The 20,479-nt window shown below is 40.4% G+C and overlaps 1 protein-coding gene across 1 annotated transcript in view; it reads left to right on the forward strand.

Annotated features, from left to right (window-relative positions):
• Positions 1 to 20,479, forward strand: part of ACSF3 (acyl-CoA synthetase family member 3) — a 268,701-nt gene that overhangs the window by 58,782 nt on the left and 189,440 nt on the right. Inside the window, 8 exon segments of the mRNA XM_043981199.1 lie at positions 13,457 to 13,494; positions 13,497 to 13,707; positions 13,710 to 13,829; positions 13,832 to 13,963; positions 13,966 to 14,023; positions 14,025 to 14,085; positions 14,088 to 14,133; positions 15,933 to 16,087. Of these exon segments, the coding sequence (XP_043837134.1) occupies positions 13,457 to 13,494; positions 13,497 to 13,707; positions 13,710 to 13,829; positions 13,832 to 13,963; positions 13,966 to 14,023; positions 14,025 to 14,085; positions 14,088 to 14,133; positions 15,933 to 16,087 (821 nt within the window).

The following is a 20,479-nucleotide window of genomic DNA, read 5'->3' on the forward strand; positions in this document are numbered from 1 at the left end:
GAATTAATTGTTCTTTAAATTGTTTGGTAAAATTCACCCGTAAACCCATCTGCCCTGGGGATTTTTTCTTAGGGAGTTCATTAATAGCTTGTTCAAGTTCTTTTTCTAATATGGGGTTTATTTAAGGATTAATTTCCTCTTCAGTGTAACCTGGGGCAGTTTGTATCTTTGTAAATATTCATCCATTTCATTTAGATTGTCAAATTATTGGCATACAGTTGGGCAAAATAATTCCTAATTATTGCTTTAATTTCCACTTCATTGGTGGTAACATCACCCTTTTCATTTTTGATTACTGGTAATTTGGTGTTCTTCTTTTTTAATCTAATTAACCAATATTTTATCTATTTTATTGGTTTTTTCATAAAACCAGCTCTGATTTTATTGATTAATTCTATAGTTTTTTTGCTTTCAATCTTATTAATTTCTCCTTTAATTTTCAGATCTCTAATTTAGTGTCTAATTGGGGGATTTCTAATTTGTTCTTTTTCTAACTTTTTAAGTTGCATGCCCAATTCATTAATCTCCTCTTTCTCTTTTTATTCATGTAAGCATTTAGAGCTATAAATTTTCCCAAGCACTGCTTTGGCTGCATCCCATAGATTTTGGTATGTTGTCTCATTATTGTCATTCTCTTGGATAAAGTTATTGAGTGTTTCTATGATTTCTTGTTTGGGCCCATTCATTCTTTAGAATGAAATTATTTAGTTTTCCAATTGATTTTCATTCTACTTTTCCCTGGCTCTTCTTACATGTAATTTTTATTGCATCATGATCTGAGAAGGATGTATTTACTATTTCTGCCTTTCTATCATTTGACTATGAGTGTTTTTGTGCCCTAATACAGGGCAATTTTTGAAAATGTGCCATGTACTGCTGAGAAAAAGGGGTATATTCCTTTCTATCCCCATTCAATTTTCCCAGACATCTATCATGTCTAACTTTTTCTAGTAATCTATTCACAACCTCGTTCACTTCTTCTTTTATTTTTTGGCTAGATTTATCTAATTCTGAGAGGGGGAGATTCAGATCCCCACTAGTATAGTATTACTATCTAATTCCTCTTGTAACTCATTTAACTTCTCCTCTAAGAACGTGGATGCGATACCACTTGGCGCATACATATTTAATATTGATATTACTTCATTATCTATAGTACCTTTAAGTAAGTAGTAATTCCTTCCTTATCTCTTTTAATGAGATCTATTTTTGCTGCACTTTGTCTGAGATAAGGATTCTACCCTTGCCTTTTTTACTTAGCTGAGGCATAATATATTCTGCTCCAGCCTTTTACCTTACTCTGTGTGTATCTCTCTGCTTCAAATGTGTTTCTTGTAAACAGCATATTGTAGGGTTCTGGTTTTAATGCACTCTGCAATTCGCTTCCGTTTTATAGCAAGTTCATCCCATTCACATTCACAGTTATTATTACTGACTGTCTTATCCCCTCCATTCTATTTACCCCCTTTGTACTTTTCCCCCCTTCTTTCACCCTATTCCTCCTCACCGACGTTTTACTTCTTACCCCTGCCTCCCCCGAGTCTGCCCTCCCTTTTTATCACCCCCCTTGCTTTTCTTTACCCCTTTTCTCCTTGCTTTGTCCTCCTTCTATCAGTCCCCCCTTTCCCTTCCCCTTTTGTTTCCCTAAAGAATGAGTTAAGTTTCTTTATCCCAATGAACGTATATGGTTATTCCCTCTTTGAGTCAAATCTAATGAGAATAGGGGTTGAAAACCATGTTCCCCCCTCCTTCTTTCCCTCTATTGTAATAGGTTTTTTCCACCTCTTCATATGATATAAGTTCATCCCATTCCACCTCCCCTTTCCTCTCCTCCCCATAGACTCCCTTTTTTATCCCCTTAATTCTTTTGTATCATCACATCAAAGACAATTTTATATTTATACCCTCTATATAAAGTCCTTCTCTCTGCCCTATACATTTACAGTTCTTAAGAGTTATGAGTATTATCTTCCTGTGTAGAGATATAAACAGTTTAACCTAATAGGGTAACTTTTTTTTCCCCTCTGTTTACCTTTTTAAACTTCTCTTGAGTCTTGTATGTGAGAATCAAATTTTCTATTCAGTTCTGGTCTTTTCACCAGGTAAAGATTGAAAGTCCCCAATGTCATTAAATGTCCATCTTTTCCCCTGAAAGAAGATGCACATTTTTGCTGGGTATAGATTCTCTGCTGCAATCCAAGCTCCTTTGCTTCCGAAGATCATATTCCAAGCCTTGCGGTCCTTTAATGGTGGAAGGACTGCCAGGTCCTGAGCAATCCTGACTGTGGCTCCATGATATTTAAATTGCTTCTTTCTGGCTGCTTGGAGTAGTTCTCCTTCACCTGATAACTCTGGAATTGCTACAATATTCCTTGGAGTTTCCTTTTGGGGTCTCTTTCAGGAGGTGATCGGTGGATTCTTTCAATGATGATTTTTATCCTCTGATTCTAGGATATCAGGGCATTCTCCTTAATAATTTCCTGGAATATGGTGTCTAGATTCTTTTTTCTGGTCATTGGCTTTCAGGCAGTCCAATGATTCTCAAAGTGTCTCTCCTTGATCTGTTTTCCAGATCTGTTGTCCTTTCCAATGAGTATTTCACATTTTCTTCTATTTTTTCATTTTCTTTATTCTGCTTGACTGATTCTTGGTGTCTCATGGATTCCTTATCTTCCAACTGTCCCACTTTAATTTTTAAGGCATTGTTTTCTCAGTGAGATTATGCACCTTTTTTTTCCATTTGGCCAAGTGAATTTTTAAGGTATTGTTTTCTTCAGTGAGAAGTATGCAGCTTTTTTTCCATTTGGCCAAGTGAATTTTTTAAGGTATTGTTTTCTTTAGTGAGATTATGCAGCTTTTTTTTCCATTTGGCCAAATGAATTTTTTAAGGCTTTTTGTTTTCTTCAGCTTCCTTTTCCAAGCTGCTGATTCTTTTTCATAGTTTTTTTGTTTTGCTTCATTTCTCTCCCCATTTTTTCTTCTACCTCTTGCAATGGATTTTAAAATCCTTTTTGAGCTCTTCCAGGAAGGCTTTTTGTTCTTGCGACCATTCACCTTCCCTTGTGAGGCGTCAGATGTAGCCTATTTGAGCTATTGTCCTCATCTGAGTTGTGTTGGGCTTCTTCCTATTGATACAGAAGCTCTCAATGGAGAGGGGCTCTTTTTTTCTTCTTACTCATTTTGCAGCCTATTCGTTATTCTTTAAGTTGAGGTCTGCTCTGGGGGGCACCAGGGCCCTGTTTGGGCTTCTTGTGCAGGTGTATAGGGTGCTGTGTGACCGGGGCTTTTACTCTGAGGGCCTTTATGGTGTGTGAGATCCCCCGCCCTGCACTTCCTGTCCTGATTGTGCTGGGCCACCAGGCGCCAGACCCCGGCGTCTGATCCCGCCGTTCGTGTCCGCTCTCAGCCGGTGCATAGGTTTTTTCCACTGTCCTTCTTGGCCACCAGATTTTTGGACCAGGTCCCGGGAGCCTCAGGTTGTTCGACTGTGGGCCCGCAGCTCCTGCTGACGTGCCCTGACCCCCTTGGCGCTGGGTTGCTGCCCTGCGCTGGGCCCTCCCTTTTTTGCCCCGAGTCAGACCGACCTTTCCTGAAGTCTTCTAAATTATCTCTGGTTGAGACTGTGTCTCTCTGTCTCTTTGCAGGTTCTGTAGTTTCAGATCCGTCCAGAGGGCTTGATTTAATGTTCGTTTTGAAGGAACAGAAGGAGAGCTCAGGCAGCTTGCTGCTTCCTCTCCGCCATCTTGGCTCCGCCCCCTTGTCTTTCTATCTTTGAACTCTATGGGATATATGCCATGCAGTGGGATAAAAGGGTATGGACATATTTGTTATTTTAATTTTTAAAAGTTAATATTTAATTTTTTCCTCAATTACATGTAAAAACAATTTTTAATGTTTGTTTTTTAAAATTTTGAATTCCAAATTCTCCCCTTCCCTCTCTTTCCTCTTCCTTTATTGAGAAAGCACTTTGATATTAGGCTACACATGCACAGTTATGTAAAACGTTTCCATATTAGTCATGTTGTGAAAGAAAACACAGACCAAAAAACAAACAAACCCAAGAAAAAGAAAGTAAAAGAAAATGTGCTCCAATCTGCATTCAGTCTCCATCGACTCTTTCTTTGGAGGTAGATAGATTTTTCATCATGAGTCCTTCCAATGATCACTGTATGGCTGAGAGTTGATTATCATACAACATTACTATCACCATGTACAATGTTCTCCTGGTTCTGCTCAATTCACTCTGCATCAGTTCATGTAAGTCTTTCCACATTTTTCTGAGTGTCATTTCTTGTAGGACAATATTATTCCATCATAATCATACCATAACCGGTTTCAGCCATTCCAAATTGATGAGCATCCCTCAGATTTCTAATTTCTTTGCACTATAAAAGCTACTATAAATATTTTTTGTACATATAGGTCCTTTTCCTTTTTTTTTTTAATCTCTTTGGAATATAGATGGTATTGTTGAGTCAAAGGGTATGGGGGATTGATGTTTGATAGTTCTTTGGGCATAGTTCCAAATTACTCTACTGAATGGTTGAATCCATTCCAACACACCACCAACAATACCTTAGTGTCTCAATTTTCCCACATCCCTTTCAACATTTGTCATTTTCTTTTCTGTCATATTAGCTCATCTGATAGGTATGAGATGGGTATTTCATAGTGATTTTATTTGCATTTCTTTAATCAGTGATTTAGAGCATTTTCCTCATATGACTATAGCTTTGATTTCTTTTTCCTGAAAACTGACCATTTACCATTAGAAAATAACTCTTATTTTATAAATTGCCTTTATCAAAAAAAACTTGTTGTAAAATTTTTTCACAGTTAGGAGTTACGGACTATTTCCCTCCATCATATTTCCCTCCATTTTATCCTACTTTCTCTCCTTTCACTCTTTCCATCCTCAAAAATGTTTAGTTTTCTTACTACTGCCTCCTCCAATATGCCTTCCCTTCTATTAGCCCTCCATGCCTCTTCTTTATACCCCTCCCTCTCCTACTTTTCTGGTAGGGTATGATAGATTTCAATACCCACTGAGTTGGTTCTTTGAGCCAATTCCAGTGAGAGTAAGGTTCACATATCCACCCCACCCCATTCCTATCTTCCTCTCCACTGTAAAAGCTCTTCTGTACTTTTTATGTGAGACAATTTCTCCCCTTCTACCTCTCCCTTTTCCCCTTTCCCAGTGCATTCCTCTTTCTCACCACTTAATTTTTTTTAGATATCATACATCATATCAAGCTCTCACCCCTGTCCTTTATAACATACTCCTTCTACCTGACCTAATAATGAGAAAGTTCTTAGGAATTACAAGTATCATCTTTCATGAAGAATGTAAACCATTTAATCTTATTGAATTCTAAGATTTCTCTTCCTGTTTACTTTTTTATGCTTTTGAGTTTGTATCTGAAAGTCAAAATTTTCTATTCAGCTCTGGTCTTTTCATCAGTAATGCTTAAGGTCTCTATTTCATTGAATGTCCATTTTTTCCTCTGAAGGACATACTCAGTTTTGCTGTTTAGGTAATCCTAGCTCCTTTGCCCTCCAGAAGATTATATTCTAAGCCCTTTAATACTTTCATGTAGAACCTGCTAAATCTTTCTTATCCTGACTATGGGGTATATATATTAAATTGTTTCTTTCTGACTACTTGTAATATTTTCTCCTTCACCTTAGAGTCTGGAATTTGGCTTAGTATTCCTGGAAGTTTTCATTTTGGGATCTCTTTCAGGAGGTGATTGGTGGATTTTCTTATTTCTATTTTAACCCTCTGGTTCTTGGATACCAGAATTATTTTGCTTGATAATTTCTGATGTGCAGGCTCTTCTTCTGATCATGGGCTTTAGGTATCCATAATCCCTTTCTTTCTTTCTTTATTTTTTGCTAACTCATCTATTTATTTATTTATCTGTTTATTTTGTCAATTTAATAATGGATTAAAATAAATAATCTCTCCTTGATCTATTTTCCAGTTCAGTTTTTCATTGAGCTATTTCATATTTTCTTCTATCTTTTCATTCTTTGATTTGGTTTTATTGATTTTTAATGTCTTATAGAGTCAGTTAGATTCCACTTACCCAAGTTTTAATTTTTAAGGAATTATTTTCTTCAGTGAGCTTTTGTACTTCCTTTTTCCTTTGACCAATTCCTTTTTTTAAGGAGTTCTTTTCTTCAGTGAATTTTTGTACCTCTTTTTCTGTGTGGCCAGTTTCTGCTTTTAAGGAGTTCTCCTTCAGTTTATTTTTGATAACCTTTTTCCATTTGCCCAATTCTACTTTTTAGGGCATTTATCTCTTCACTGGATTTTCGTGCTTCTATACCATTTGCCTTTCTGTTTTTTAAGGTGTATTTTCTTCAGTATTTTTTTGGACCTCATTGCCAAGCTGTTTGACTCTTCTTTCATGATTTTCTTGCATCTGACATTTCTTTCCCCCAATTTTTCCTCTAGCTCTCTTGTTTGGGTTTTTAAAATCCTTTTTGAGCTCTTCTAGGAATTCTTTTGGGGGCCTGAGACCAATCATATTTTTTCCTTGAGACTTGGATAGATATGTTGACTTTATTATCTTCTTTTGTGTTGTGGGTTTGAACTTCCCTGTACCATATGTAACTTTCTATGGTTGGGGTTCTTTTTGTTGTTGTTGTTGTTGTTTGCTTACTTTCCCAGCCGGTTTCTTAACTTTTAACTTTACATTTTAAAGTTATTCTCTGTTCCTGGGGTAGAGGGAGCAATGTCCCAAGCTTCAGGGTTTTGCTTTTGTGCAGCTAGTTCTGAGGTCTGTAAGCTTTCAGTTTTTCCAAGGTGAAAAACAGGAGAATCTAAGAAATCTAATAATCTAAGGAGAAGTGTATTTACTACTCTCCCGCCTTTGCTTTGGTCTGCCCTAAAACTGTGACCAAGGTTCCCGCTCCACTGCAGCTTCAAGCTCTGCAGTGCTAGTGCGCCACCTCACCCTGGGGACTGTATCGAGTATGGGCAAGTGCAACAGAGCCCTCCATTCATCACCTTCAAAGGGGGACCCCTGTAATCTCCTTTTGACCAGTCGTCCAGCCCTCCTTACCTCTGTGGCTGAGAGCTCTGGAAGAAGCCACTGCCACTGTTGATTCAGTTGCCCCCAAGGGCTGCTGCTGGTTTGCCTGTGCTCCACTCTCTCCCCCTGTGATAGACCTTTCCTGCTGACCTACGTTGTTTTGGGGCTGAAAAGTTATTTCACTCCATCATTTTGTGGGTTCTGCCACTCTAGAACTTGTTTCAGAGGTTATTTACAGTTTTTTGAAGGGGAATTGGGAGTTCAGGTGAGCCCTTGCCTTTTCTTTGCCATCTTGGCTCTGCCCCTATGATCTTAGTTACTTTTAAAAGCATAATTCTAAATTGCTTTCAAAATAGTTGGGCTGCTTTGCAGGTTCACCAACAAGTTATCTGTGTGCCTGTTTTCCTGCAGGCTCCAACATCAACTATTTCCATTTTTTGGTCATTTTTGCTAATTTCCTGCATATGAAACAAAGCCTCAGGGGTGTTTTGGTTTGTATTTCTTTTTATTAGTGATTTTCTCCTAGATCTTTCGAACTAGGAACCAGATTTTCTGTTTTCAAACAGGAATTCAGTTCACAAACCTTCAACCTTGAAGTCAACAAACATTTACTAAGTGCTTACTATTGCTAAACAGTGTGCTAAGTGCGGGGAATACAAATACAAGCCAAAGAGAAAGACAGTCTCTCCTTTCAAAGAGCTTCCCATTCTAATGGGGAAGACTGCACATCAAAGGGGCGCTGAACAGGTTGAGAAGGAATAGATGAAAAGTCTGGAAGAGTCAAGGAGGGTGTCATATGGCTATCCTGGGCCTCTCCTTGAAAGGGAGGGTCAGGGAGAACCACCAGTGGAAGGGAGAGAGTGGGGCACTTCCTATGCATGAAGTCCAGGGGTGCAGTGAGTGAGCTTCCCAGGTGAAGAGGTTTTCTGCGCCCTTGTTAGAGGAAGCCTTGACACGAAGGTGTCCTGACCTGTCTTTCCTCCTCCCCCCTCCCACTCTCAATGCACACCACCTGGTGGGATTTTGAAAGTCTGGCATAGTGTATGAAGGAATCATTAGATTTTTAGAAACTTAATTTGGATTTTGAGAGTCTGAGTCAACTTATTCCCTCTATAAGGCTGATTCTTTCTTTTTCTAGAGGCTGTCAATTTGTCCTCTCTTTGTTCAGTTTTTGTCTGGTTGGGATCATGGTGAGAATTAGTCCCAAACTGAGCTAGGGGGTGAGATCCTTTCAAGATAGATAAGTTAAATGGCACAGCTATTCAATTGCTAAACTTCCATTTGTTGTGGCTTAGCCAGTGTCTGACTCATCATGACCCCATTTTGGGTTTTCCTAGCAGAGGTACTGGAGTGATTTGCCATTTCCTTCTCCATCTCATTTTATAGAGGAAGAACGAGGCAAGCAGTCAAATCACCTCTGGGATCCAATATAAAACCCTTTGTCCTGTGCCCAAAGCCCTTCCTAATCTGCTCCTACCTACCTTTCTGAGCCAGAGACACAGCCTGAGCAGGCACCCTCTGCATCTCCAGACTCTGGGCATTTTCTGGGCCGTCTCCCAAGCCAGGATTTCTTTCCTCCTGCCCCCCCCCCCCTAAAAATCCTCCCTTCCACAAGAAGCCTTTCTGATACCCCTGAATGCCACTGCCTTCCCTATGATGACTGCTCCATTTATTTTCTGTCTCTATTTGTTTGTCCATAGTTGTTGCATGTTGGCTGCTTGAGAGCAGGGACTGCTTATTTGCCTTTCTTTGGTAGCCCTACACTGTGCCTCCCACCTAATCTGAGTAGCTGCTTGTTCATTGACTTCAGCCTGAAAGATGGGTTAGGGGTGGGATTGGCGAGTGAGGGAACAGATTATTCTCTGAGCTGGTTTAGCCCAGGACTTCACCCCAGAAATTTTTACATGATCCCCGGTCCATAGGAATATAAAATAGGTATACCTAGCCTTTGCTCTTGCCAAAGTTTTTTGTGGTCCCTGTTGCAACCCACAGGTTAAGGAGTTTTCTTTTGGTTACTTCCATAATGAACCAGAGGTACCTAACTAGGCCTTCTCTAGCCAAGTCTTGGACAGTGAATGTGCCTCTCATTTTTCCTTTTAGAGGACAGTTTGGAAGGAGGCAGGGATTCCTTAAAAGAGTTGTTAGAATTGGGGGGGTAGGGTACCCAGAAAGGTTCTGGCAAATTTAAACTCTTCACATTGAGATTGAAATACTTCAATTTTAATGGTCAGTGGAAATAAGGTTCTAATATTCTTTAGGTAACAAGAGACCAGCTTGCTTTTTGAACTTTTAAGTTAAGTTTCATTTGTAAACTGTTACTGATGCATAAGTAATTAGGAAAAGTCCTCAACTCCCACTTTCTCCTTAAGTACTTTGAAAAGAGACTTATACATATCCACTTAATTGCCTTCTAGCTTAGCATTCACAGTGGGAAGAATTGCCCTGTGGCAGGATCCTGTGTCCAGTGGGTACATGCACAAATTACACTTGAGTCATCAGGCTAAATTTGGCTAATAGGGGAAATTGGAAGAAGCTGCAGGAGGCTTTGGGGGGGCAGCCTTCCAGGTCAGCGCGCTCTCTGGCTCATCGAAGGACTCAGGCTGAAAGGCAACCAGCTCTTTTGCCCTCCTGGTGAGTCTTCAATTGTACTAGGCACTTGCCAGAGTATTTGGGCTGCTCTTAAGGGGGATAAAAAATGGACAACATCAGTGCTATAATATTAAAAGAACCTGAGGAAGACCTCCAGTGGGGGTTGGGGGGATAGGGCACTCCCTGTTCTTGTTAGGTGATGTACAGAAAGACCTGGACATGGGTCATATCGGTCAAGAAGGAGCAGATGTATCGTAATCCATACTAGGCAATGATGATGAGATCATGGATCCATCAAAGTAACCAATTGATCAATCAATAAACCTTTTAAAAAGTGCCAGGCAAGGGGCAGCTAGGTGGCACAGTGATAGAGCACCGGCCCTGGAGTCAGTAGGACCTGAGTTCAAATCTGGCCTCAGACACTTGACAACTTACTAGCAGTGTGATCCTGGGCAAGTCACTTAACCCAATGCTTCACCAAAATAAAAAAGAAAGAAAAGAAAGAAAGAAAAAGTGCCAGGCAAAAGGTGATAAAGAAACCATTCCTGTCTTCAAGGAGTTTATATCTGTCAGTGGAAACAACATGTGTGTATACATGTATGTATGCATATATATGTATACTCACATACATATACATGTATATACGTGTGTGAGAGAGAAGAGAGAGAGAAGGCATGGACAGTTAGAGAAATGAGGAAAGGTTTTATGGAGAAGCTGGTCCCTACAAGGATTCTAAAAGGAGGAGTAAGACAAGAGGCAAGATGATAACCAATGGGTAGACATGGGCTGGGAAATGGAGTGTCCCATATGAGGAAGAGTAAGGAGTCCCATTTAGCTGATCATAGAGAATGAGAACAGGAATGGTATGTCATGAAATGGGGAAAGGTAAGTGAAGTCAAGTTGTAAAGGACGGAGAGGGTTTGTTAAGTATCGGAGAGGGTGTCAGTCCTATCATTTGGCATGGCATTTGAACTTTTAAAAAGAAAATGCCACTCTTCTAGCATAAGTAATTCACATGATTGTTTAAGTTGCCAATAACTGCCTTGTCATGTGATAGTGGGAAGCAAGACAACACCTGCAGTGCTGAAGATGAAACAAGTATATTTCCTCATCTGCTCATTTGGGTCCACGGGATTTGAGGCCCCTTGAGATGAGAACACTTAACTTCCCATAGCTAAATGGATAATATTCCTATTAGCCAACAAGGTTTTCTTTTTGCCTTTGTTTAATCATTCAAACTAACCTTTAATATATTTCATGTTATTCGCATTTCTGTTTTATTACTTAGCAGTTTATTGTAATATATGTTTTTAAATATTAAATATTAATAAATGTTTGTTAATTATTAATTAATATTAAATATTAATCTTTCCTTTTTACATTACCTCCATTTCCCAATGTATCCTTGCCCCTCCCTGAAAAGCATCCCTCATAACTAAGAAGAAAAAAGGGGAAGAAAGAAACCCAGCAAAACTAATCAGCTTATCAGGCAGTTTAGGTCGTGAAGTAGATAGAGTGCTGGCCTGAAGTCAAGAGACTCATCTTTCAGAGTTAAAATCTGTCCTCAGACACTTACTAGAAGAGAAGAAACAACTGAACAATATATTGATGAAAATATTAGCAATACATTTAAAAAAACCTGATAATAATACACAATTTTCCATACCTGTAGACCTTTACCCCAACCTCTTCAAAGGAATTGAGGGGTATATCTTCTTACATGTCTTTGGGTTAAGCTTGTTCTTTGTAATTTCACACATTCCTTTTCCTTTTTTTTTTTTTTTGGTGGTGGTTCTGTTTATATTGTTGTACTCATTGTTTATATTGTTTTCTTGACTCTGCTTACTTCTCTCTGAATCAGTTCATAGAAGTCTTTCCAGGCTTCTCTATTCCTCATGCTCACTGTTTCTTATAGTACAGTAATATTCTATTACATTCATATACCACAGTTTGTTTAGCCATTCCCCAATGGATTGGCTTCCAGTTTGGGCTACCACAAAAAAAATCATGCAAAAATTTAAAATTTAATGTAATTAAAAACTATTTTTATTTTTTATTGTTATCTCCACATCTGCTTGCTTAAATGCTCCCTCTGCTGACCCTCTCACCAAAGTGTTGGAGAGTTAATATGATCAACTTCTCTTCTAATTTTTTAATGTATAAATCTTTAATATTAAGGTCATGTTTCCACTTTGAATCTATTCTGAACATAGTGTTTATTGGGCTTGTGTTTAAAAACTCCCTAAAATCATCTGTCTCTGGAGAGATTCACAAACCGAGATGTGGGACAGCCCCATCTTTTTGTGCCTCAGAGATCTGTGGTCTTGGGATGCAGTCTCCTTCCACCAACCTATGCATATTGCTGCCTATCAGTATCTCTTCATCGTATGCAGTTATCATATACATCTTCCATAATGACTCCAATGGAGGCTATACCTAACGTAATGGTGCCTTTTCCAGGTCTTTTTTTGGGGGGGGGGGCAATTGGGGTTAAGTGACTTGCCCAGGGTCACACAGCTAGTAAGCGTCAAGTGTCTGAGGCCAGATTTGAACTCAGGTCCTCCTGACTCCAGGGCCGGTGCTCTATCCACTGCACCACCTAGCTGCCCCTCCAGGTCTTTTACTATAATATGATTAATCTCCCTGCCACAAAACTGTTCCTACTCTAGTTCATCTCCTCAGCTGCCAGGTGTGCTCATGTCAACCCCCTACTCAATAAACTCCAGTGGCTCCCTGTCACCTCTGGGATCAAGTATAGAATACTCTGACATTCAAAGCCTTTCCTAACCTAACCTTCCCGACTCCATCTCCTTATTTAGCCCCCCTCCCTCATTTTCACTGGCTGTCCATAGGCCTGGAATTCTGTCCCTGTCTCATTTCAGCCTCCTGACTTCCCTGGCTCCAGCTAAAATCCCACTTTTTACAAGAAGCCTTTCTTAATCTCTCCCCCCCCCCTTCCCCAGCTCCATTCTAGTGCCTTTCCTCTGTTGATTATCTCCAGCTGGTCCTGTATATATCTTGTTTGTACTTAGGTGTTTGCATGTTGTCTCCCCCATTAGTATTGTAAGGGTCCTTGAGAGGGCAGGGACTCTTTGATTTCTTTGTATCTGCTCATCACTTAGCATCAGTACTTGGCACATAGTAGGTACTGAATAAATAGTTAGTGACATGACTATGAATACCAGTGCAGGCTGTCTGCGCTTGTTCTTACTTGGCAACGGGACCTACCTTCTTTTCCAGTCATCCTTGTCCTTCATGCTGACTTTCACCATTTCTTGTGTGTGGGTCATTGTTGGTAATACCTTACATCCTGCCTTACACCTACCATGTAACTCTCCACTACCTTGCGGGTCCTCCTGAGATTTTTAATTCTTCTGAGCCTTTGGTATGCCATGATACACAGGCATGGTAGCAGCACCAGAAGAATATTGAAAAAAAAAGTGGGCTTTTGTGGGAGGGAGCAAATTGAGATAATTGAAAATGCTGTAGTTTCCCATATAGGATCCTGCCTGATATTTGTCTCTTCAGCTCTGGGGCTGGTCCATCTGGTGGAAAAGGGGGAAGAAGGTATAAAGAATTGATCCATGAATATTTAAGTGCTCGAAAATACTGCATTATAAAAGATCAGCAGTTTCATTTGTGTATATTACCTTAAGCTTTGAAAATTAAGCTAAATTTTATTTTGATATTATTTGGAAGGCTTTAAAGATTAAGAGGATTCTGACTCAGTTTTGCCTCTTTTATGTGGTGAGAAGAATATTTATGTTTGTGTGTGTAGTAACGTGTTCATATTTCCTTTTGCAACCTCTCCAGGTGAAATGTTGAAGCCTCTCCCTATGAGCTGTCATTCCGGCGTCTGGTTCATGCGCTCTGGCCAATTACAGGCAGGGCTCCTTAAGACTCAAAAAACATGGCCATCTCAGGAACCATATGTACTCCAACCAGTGCAGCTGTTCAGAAAAGGTCATGCCAGTGGTCACCAGAGCTTTGGGTTATGGGGACAGAATCGCCCTCATTGACTACCAAGGACAACACACATACAAAGACCTTTACTTTAGAAGTCTTCGCTTGTCCCAAGAATATGCAAGATTCATGACTGTCCTGACGGAGACATTAAGGGAAAAAGGATCTCCTTCATCTGCTCTAATGACGCGTCTTATGTCGTTGCCCAGTGGGCATCCTGGATGAGTGGAGGCGTTGCTGTCCGCTGTATAAAAAACATCCGGTGTCTGAGCTGGTGTATTTCATTCAGGACTCCCAGAGCTCTTTGATCAGTGCTAGCAGTGAGTATGTGGAGCACATAATGCCCATTGCTAACAAAATAGGGGTACCATTTTACCTCTTCCATCCACAGTCTGTGACAGAGAAACTGAGGGGCTGAATCCAATAGCTCCATCCCCAGTTAGAGTGGAGAGATCGAGGGGCCATGATCATCTACACAAGTGGGGAAGACGGGAAAGGCCCAAAGGAGTCCTGAGTACACATCAGAATCTCAAAGGCCGTGGTGAGTTGACTTGTTTGTTGTTGCCATAATATCTGCCCCTGAGGGAAATGTTGAGAAGAAGTTTATGATTAACCAGTTATTGTCCAATTAGAGTTCCCTGGCTTAGACTATAGACTTAGGCACTAATAACCTGAGGTCAAATTTGGAGGTCCATTTATTTAATTTAGCTGAGTGTTGTTGTTCAGTCATTTTTCAATTGTGTCCAACTCTTCAAGACCCCAATTGGGGGTTTCCTTAGCAAAGATACTAGAATGGTTTGCCATTTCCTTTTCTAGCTCATTTTACATATGAGGAAACTGAGGCAAACAGGGTTAAGTGACCTGCCTAAGATCACACAGCTAGCAAGTGTCTTGAGGCCAGATTTGAACTCATGTCTTCCTGTCTCCAGGCCTAGTGCACTGTGCCATCTAACTGCCCCCTTAGTTAAATTAGGTCGTGGCTAATTGGAATCATGTGGAGATCATTTGTCATTTAACTGAATAATCTCTCCCTTTCCAACTCACTTTCCACACAGTTGCTACTGGTTTTCTTTAAGCACAGATCTGACCATGTTACTCCCCTACTCCCTAACCTCCAGTGGATCCCTATTTTCTCCAGGTCAAAATATAAACTCCTCTGTCTGGACTATAAAGCTTTTCACCACCTGGGCCCAACCTGTATGATCAGTCTCACTGTATAATAACCACATGTCTTTATTCTCTGGTCCAACCAAACTGGTGTTCTCTATGTTCTTCACATGTGGTACGCCACCTCCCAGATCTTTGCCTTTGCGTGCTGCCCTCAAGCTGAAAGAATCCCTCTTTCCCATGAGGTTGTGGTTCAGGAATCACCTCCTAAATGAAGCTTTTCCTGATTCCCCCAATTGTTTGTGCCTCCCCAGCCCCAAATTCACTTGTACCTATTTTGTCTACATCTGAGAGAAGGGATTGTTGTTGTGTTTGCCTGTGTTTCCTCACATGCTAATCCAGTGCTTGGTACATTCATGTTAGGTACTAACTGATTAAAAGATAATTTGCATATAACTTTTTATTAAACAGTAATATCCCTTTTGGAAGATAAATAAGGTAAAATGATTAAGGTAATAAGTGCATTAAGTGGTGGAAACTTATTTTAAATAAATGTAGTGACATTTATTTGTTTGTTTATTTATTTATTTTTGCGGGGCAATGAGGGTTAAGTCACTTGCCCAGGGTCACACAGCTAATAAATGTCAAGTGTCTAAGGTTGGATTTGAACTCAGGTCCTCCTGAATCCACAGCTGGTCCTTTATCCACTGCGCCACCTAGATGCCCCCAAAATGTAGTGACTTTAGAGGAGGTGGTATGGAAAGAGTGCTGAGTCTGGAGTCAGGAAGACCCGAGTTCAAATCTTTGTATTTCATTCTTACTGGCTGTGTGACGTTGGGTAAGTTACTTAAACTCCCCAGGTGCCATTTTCCTCATCTGTAAAATGAGAGGTGGGTTTAGCTGGCCTCTGACGTTTCTTGCAGCTCTAACATTTCTCATGTATGTGTATTTTTTTAAATTTTGAAATTAAAAATATTGTTAATGAAATCATTATTCTCTCTGTAATCATTTTTGATGACCACTTCTTTGGAAACTTGTTTATTAGACAACATGTGTATTTCAGATCAAAAAGCCAATAATTTGAAAAGCTACTCATTTGTAACATGAAATATATGAAAGCTTGAGATAGGGACCTTGTAGCTCTGCTATCTAGAGCTTCCTTTAGTTAAGTCTCAGCAGTGATCCTGCCTGTCATTCAGCACACTCCAAGGCCATGTTTGTGCTTCTTTCCAGATACAGGGCTTGTTGACAAATGGGCATGGAAAAAAACCGATGTGATCCTTCATGTCCTTCCACTGCACCATGTCCATGGGTGGGTCAACAAGTTGCTTTGTCCACTGTGGGTGGGAGCTACCTGCATCATGCTGCCTGAATTCAATGCCAAAGAGGTAAGTCTGATGAGATTGAAGAGGGGCCTGGGAAAAATTCTTCAGCGTCTGCCAGTACATTTGGTCTCATGACCTACAAGAGTCAGATGATGTGTTCTGTGGCTAATGGAATTCACAGCTGGTGTTGCCAGTTCTTTTATGGAATTATTGGGGGGTCCTTCTCTCCTTGCGCTCTACCCTTGGGCATGTGGCAACTCCTTAGCATTTCTTTCAGAAGATGAGCAAGATCAAAGAGGAGAAGGGAATTCTAATCAGCATTTTAACCGGCATAAGGCAGTTGGGGGTATAGTGGGTAGAGCTCTAGATTTAAAGTCCTAAAGACTTGGGGGTCAAATCCTGCCTCAGACACTTACTAGCTATCAACCCTGGCAAGTGACTTAATCACTCTAAGCCTCAGTTTCCTCCTCATCTTTAAAAGAACAGTTTTTGCCTTGAAGACCTCGAGGTCCCTTTAGTTCTAACTCTACAGTCTGTGATTCTGTGGTCTTTGACCTCTTCCCATAGATTGAGATTATCAATTTCCATGAAGATTTAGTATTTGTCCGTGGGTAGAAAGGGCACTGGTTTTGGAATCCTAGCATCTGGCTTCCAGTCTTGGCTCTTTTACATATTTTTTATGTGACTTGGAGTCAGACACTTAAACTCTCTTGGCCTCAGTTTATTCACCTGTAAGTGAGGGAGGCTGGACTAAATGACCAGTAAATCTCTTCCAACTCTAAATTGGTGATGCTTTGAGCCTGTCACCCACAATGTCCCCTTCCTTCATGAGGGAACATTGATAGTTCTCCAATCATACTTTGTATGAATTTGGGTTGAGTATATAATAAATTGTACCCTATAGGTCCTAGACTAGTTTATGCCTTCCTACGTGAGGCAGGATTGCTGAAGTGACCACAGTAATTGAAAATGCATCAGATTTCTCTTACCAGAACAAATAGTCTTTTTTTTTTTTTTAATGTATGAGGTATTTTATTTTTTCCGTTACATGTAAAGATAGTTCTCAACTTTTGTTTATACATGCTTTACAATTTCAGATTTTTCTCCCTCCCTCCCCTCCCTCCCCCCTCCCCTAGACAGCAGGTAATCTGATATAGGTTATATCTATATATCTCTATACACAGAACAAATAGTCTTAAAGCATATTTGTTATGTTAAAAGGATCATATTTTCTGATTAGCATTATAATGTTACTCTACCTCAAAAGAGTTTCAGTCATGGAAAAGAATGTTTAACATTTTTGAAGAAAAATCTTAATTTTGTGACCAAACATTAATAGTTCTTAAAATAAATCACAAAATGCAAAAATGGTCTCATCTTAACATTTTAAAAAATTATCATACCTGAAATTCTATTGGCATTTGGCTAAATTGATGTGTGCCAAAGAGGCCTACGAGAATGCCTGTCTCTTTATTTTTTATTTTTATTTTTTATTTATTTTTTATTTTTAGGGCAATGAGGGTTAAGTGACTTGCCCAGAGTCACACAGCTAGTTAAGTATCATGTCTGAGGCCGGATTTGAACTCAGGTCTTCCTGAATCCAGGGCCTGTGCTTTATCGACTGCTCCACCTAGCTACCCCATGCCTGTCTCTTTAAAGATTACCTACCGAGGAAGGGCACCTTTGTTTCCTACTTGCTCAATGCCTAGCACATAGTAGGCACTTAAATGCTTGTTGGCTTGGTTAGACTTGACGGCCTATAAGGGTAAGGTGGATTTCTCTGTCCAAAGTAAGTTTTCTCTTTAAAAATAGAAAAACTAGCTTTATTTTGTTTTGTTGTAGTTCAGTCATGGTTGACTCTTTGTGACCCCATTTGGGGTTTTCTTTGCAAAGATACTGGAGTGGTTTGCCATTTCTTTCTCCAGCTTATTTTATAGATGAGGAAACTGAGGCAAAGAAATTTAAGTGACTTACCCTGGGTTTCACAGCAAGGAAGTGTCGAGGCCAGTTTTCCTGGTTCCAGACCCAGCTCTTTATCTACTGGACCAGCTGCCCCATTTATTTTGCTTTGGAATTTTAAAAAACCCACTAGGATTTCTTAAAGTACATAGTTTATTTGAAGAGGCCTGATTTACTTTACACATCTTCCTTCACTATGAGGATCATCTCTCCTGAGGAGGATTTGCCCTATGACCTTTATTCTGGGATGTGTGAATTTCATCATATCTTGTTGATGTGTCTCTTCTCCCAGCAGTACTCGATAACTGAATTATGGAATAACATAAAGCTCATAAGAACCAAAAATTAGAGGGGATCCAAAGGGCAATGAATGACATCATGCCAGGTACCAGTGATCTAGAGGGCAATGGATGACGTCATGTTAGACATCAGTAGGCTGTCTGTGTTCCCAGAGGTAACTTGTATGCTAGAATTAGTGCAAAAATATCATCTAAGAGGCTTGGGTTTGGGCTGGAGGTGAGCGGAAGTGAGGGATAATTGCTGCCCCAAAGTTACCCTGGTATCAATGACATCTAAAAGACACAGAGGAAGGCCTCTGCCATGTTGGGTGATCCTCTTTGGAAGGTTCAAGGAGAGGGACATTGACAATCGCTTGGGAACAGAAGGCATGAATAGAGATGAGCTCAGGGATCCATAGGGGATTTCCTTAAAGTATCCGTGTTGGTAACTTCATAGATCAGCTTACCTTTTTCTGCCCCTCCCCCTCTCCCATTCATATAATGGAAAAGCTAAAGGTCTTAAACCTTCTCTTTGTGGACCAAAAGCTTTGATCCTGATCCCGAGCAGCAGGTGAAAATACATTGTGCCCCAGTAAGGTTCCTCCGAGAGGATGTTGTTATTTTTCTTCATTTCATCAGACAACTCTGTTGAACGCATTTGCCTTTTCCTGGAGCTGTTTGGATGATAATCTTCATCATAATAACAACTCACACTTATATTGTTTCGACGTTTCCACAGCACTTTGCTCACAGCAACCCTGTATGTAGTACAAGTAATATTATCCATATTTAACAAATGAGAAAATGGAGGTTCAGAGAAATGAGTTGACCTTGACCTTGGTCACTTGGCTCCTAAGTGCTAGAGCCTGTATTTGAAATTGGGTTTCCCGAGTCCAGTATTCTTTCACTCTGCCTCCAGCCTGGCTCAAATATTCTTTTTAAAGGCATCTAGAAGCTGTATACTGGTATACATAAAAGGTCTCTCCAAAGTCAGTCACTGGTTTGTCTGTTTCTTGTTGGAAGTGGGAATGTTTTCCCTTCAAGAAAGGGTACATGCAAATATTATAAAACATATATACAGCAAATAAATGTTGCCTAAACTATTAAAGATTTCTGAATATTTAGATTCCAGTGCTCTCAGTTCCCAATGCTTTTTGATGTCTTCTCTGAGTACCGCCTTTATGTCTCTTCCCACCATATTCCATCCCAGCACCGAGCCACTTCAGCCTAAATGATGTGCTGGAGTAATTAATGGAGGGAAGAGGAAGTGTTAGCCTCAAAGATGAGATGGACCAAAACTGTATGCACACTTCTTTACATCCTGTGGCATTTTGTGATTGATGGCCCCTTCCGCACTCATGTTTCTCAGTGCTGCTCTCCCGACATCCTTGGATCAATGAGCTGACGTTGAAGAATGGGTTCTGGAGGAGGGAGGGAAGAGGGGCACCTGAGGCTGCTCACAGCACTCAGCAGGGATTGACAGCTAAGGGCAAGAGAGGACAGCAATTGAGGACATTTTATATTGACCCTGAAAGCTGACCTTGTGCAGGTGAGGGTTTGCCGAGGAGCTGTTTGTGATGCAGACGCCACGGGCAGCTTGGTCCCCAGAGCTCTGCTGGGCTGTTGGGTCTCTGAAGGATGTAAATTGCTCTTTCCCCCCTCGCCTCCTCCCCCCCTGTTTGGAAGGCCTCCCCTGGGAGTAGAGTGGTTTGATTGGCACTACAAAGAAGCCCACAAGGGTAAATCAGACTTTCTTGTGTAATTTAATGCAAGCCGCCTTTCAGTTCGAGCCTATTTTCACCAGCTGTTTACGGAATGCCCTTTGCTACTGAAATCAACTTTCAAAAAAGAAGCACAATTTCAATTGAGGTTTTCTCAGAAGGAGTGGGAGTTTTGCTGCTCTAGGTTTTTCTCCCACTGCCCCTTAAGATACCAGTCGATTAGAGTTTGATAAGAAAGGAAAAAGAATCCTGAATGGTAGCTAAATCACTTGACACATGGACCAAAATGGGCCTAGGGGCTGGCCCACTTCAGACACATATAGCCTTATGTGAAGGTGGATCAAGAAAGTCCTGGTGGGTTGAGTCTCAATTTGTGGCATTTTCTTATATCAAATAATAAGCAAATATGGACGGCACAGGTCCAGATCTGATGCTGGCTCAGTGGCAGTTGAGATCCTGCAGGCTGAGCTACATTAAAACCTACAGAGGTGGCGAGA

Source organism: Dromiciops gliroides, chromosome 2, assembly GCF_019393635.1.
Source record: "Dromiciops gliroides isolate mDroGli1 chromosome 2, mDroGli1.pri, whole genome shotgun sequence".
In the NCBI taxonomy this organism is placed as follows: domain Eukaryota; kingdom Metazoa; phylum Chordata; class Mammalia; order Microbiotheria; family Microbiotheriidae; genus Dromiciops; species Dromiciops gliroides.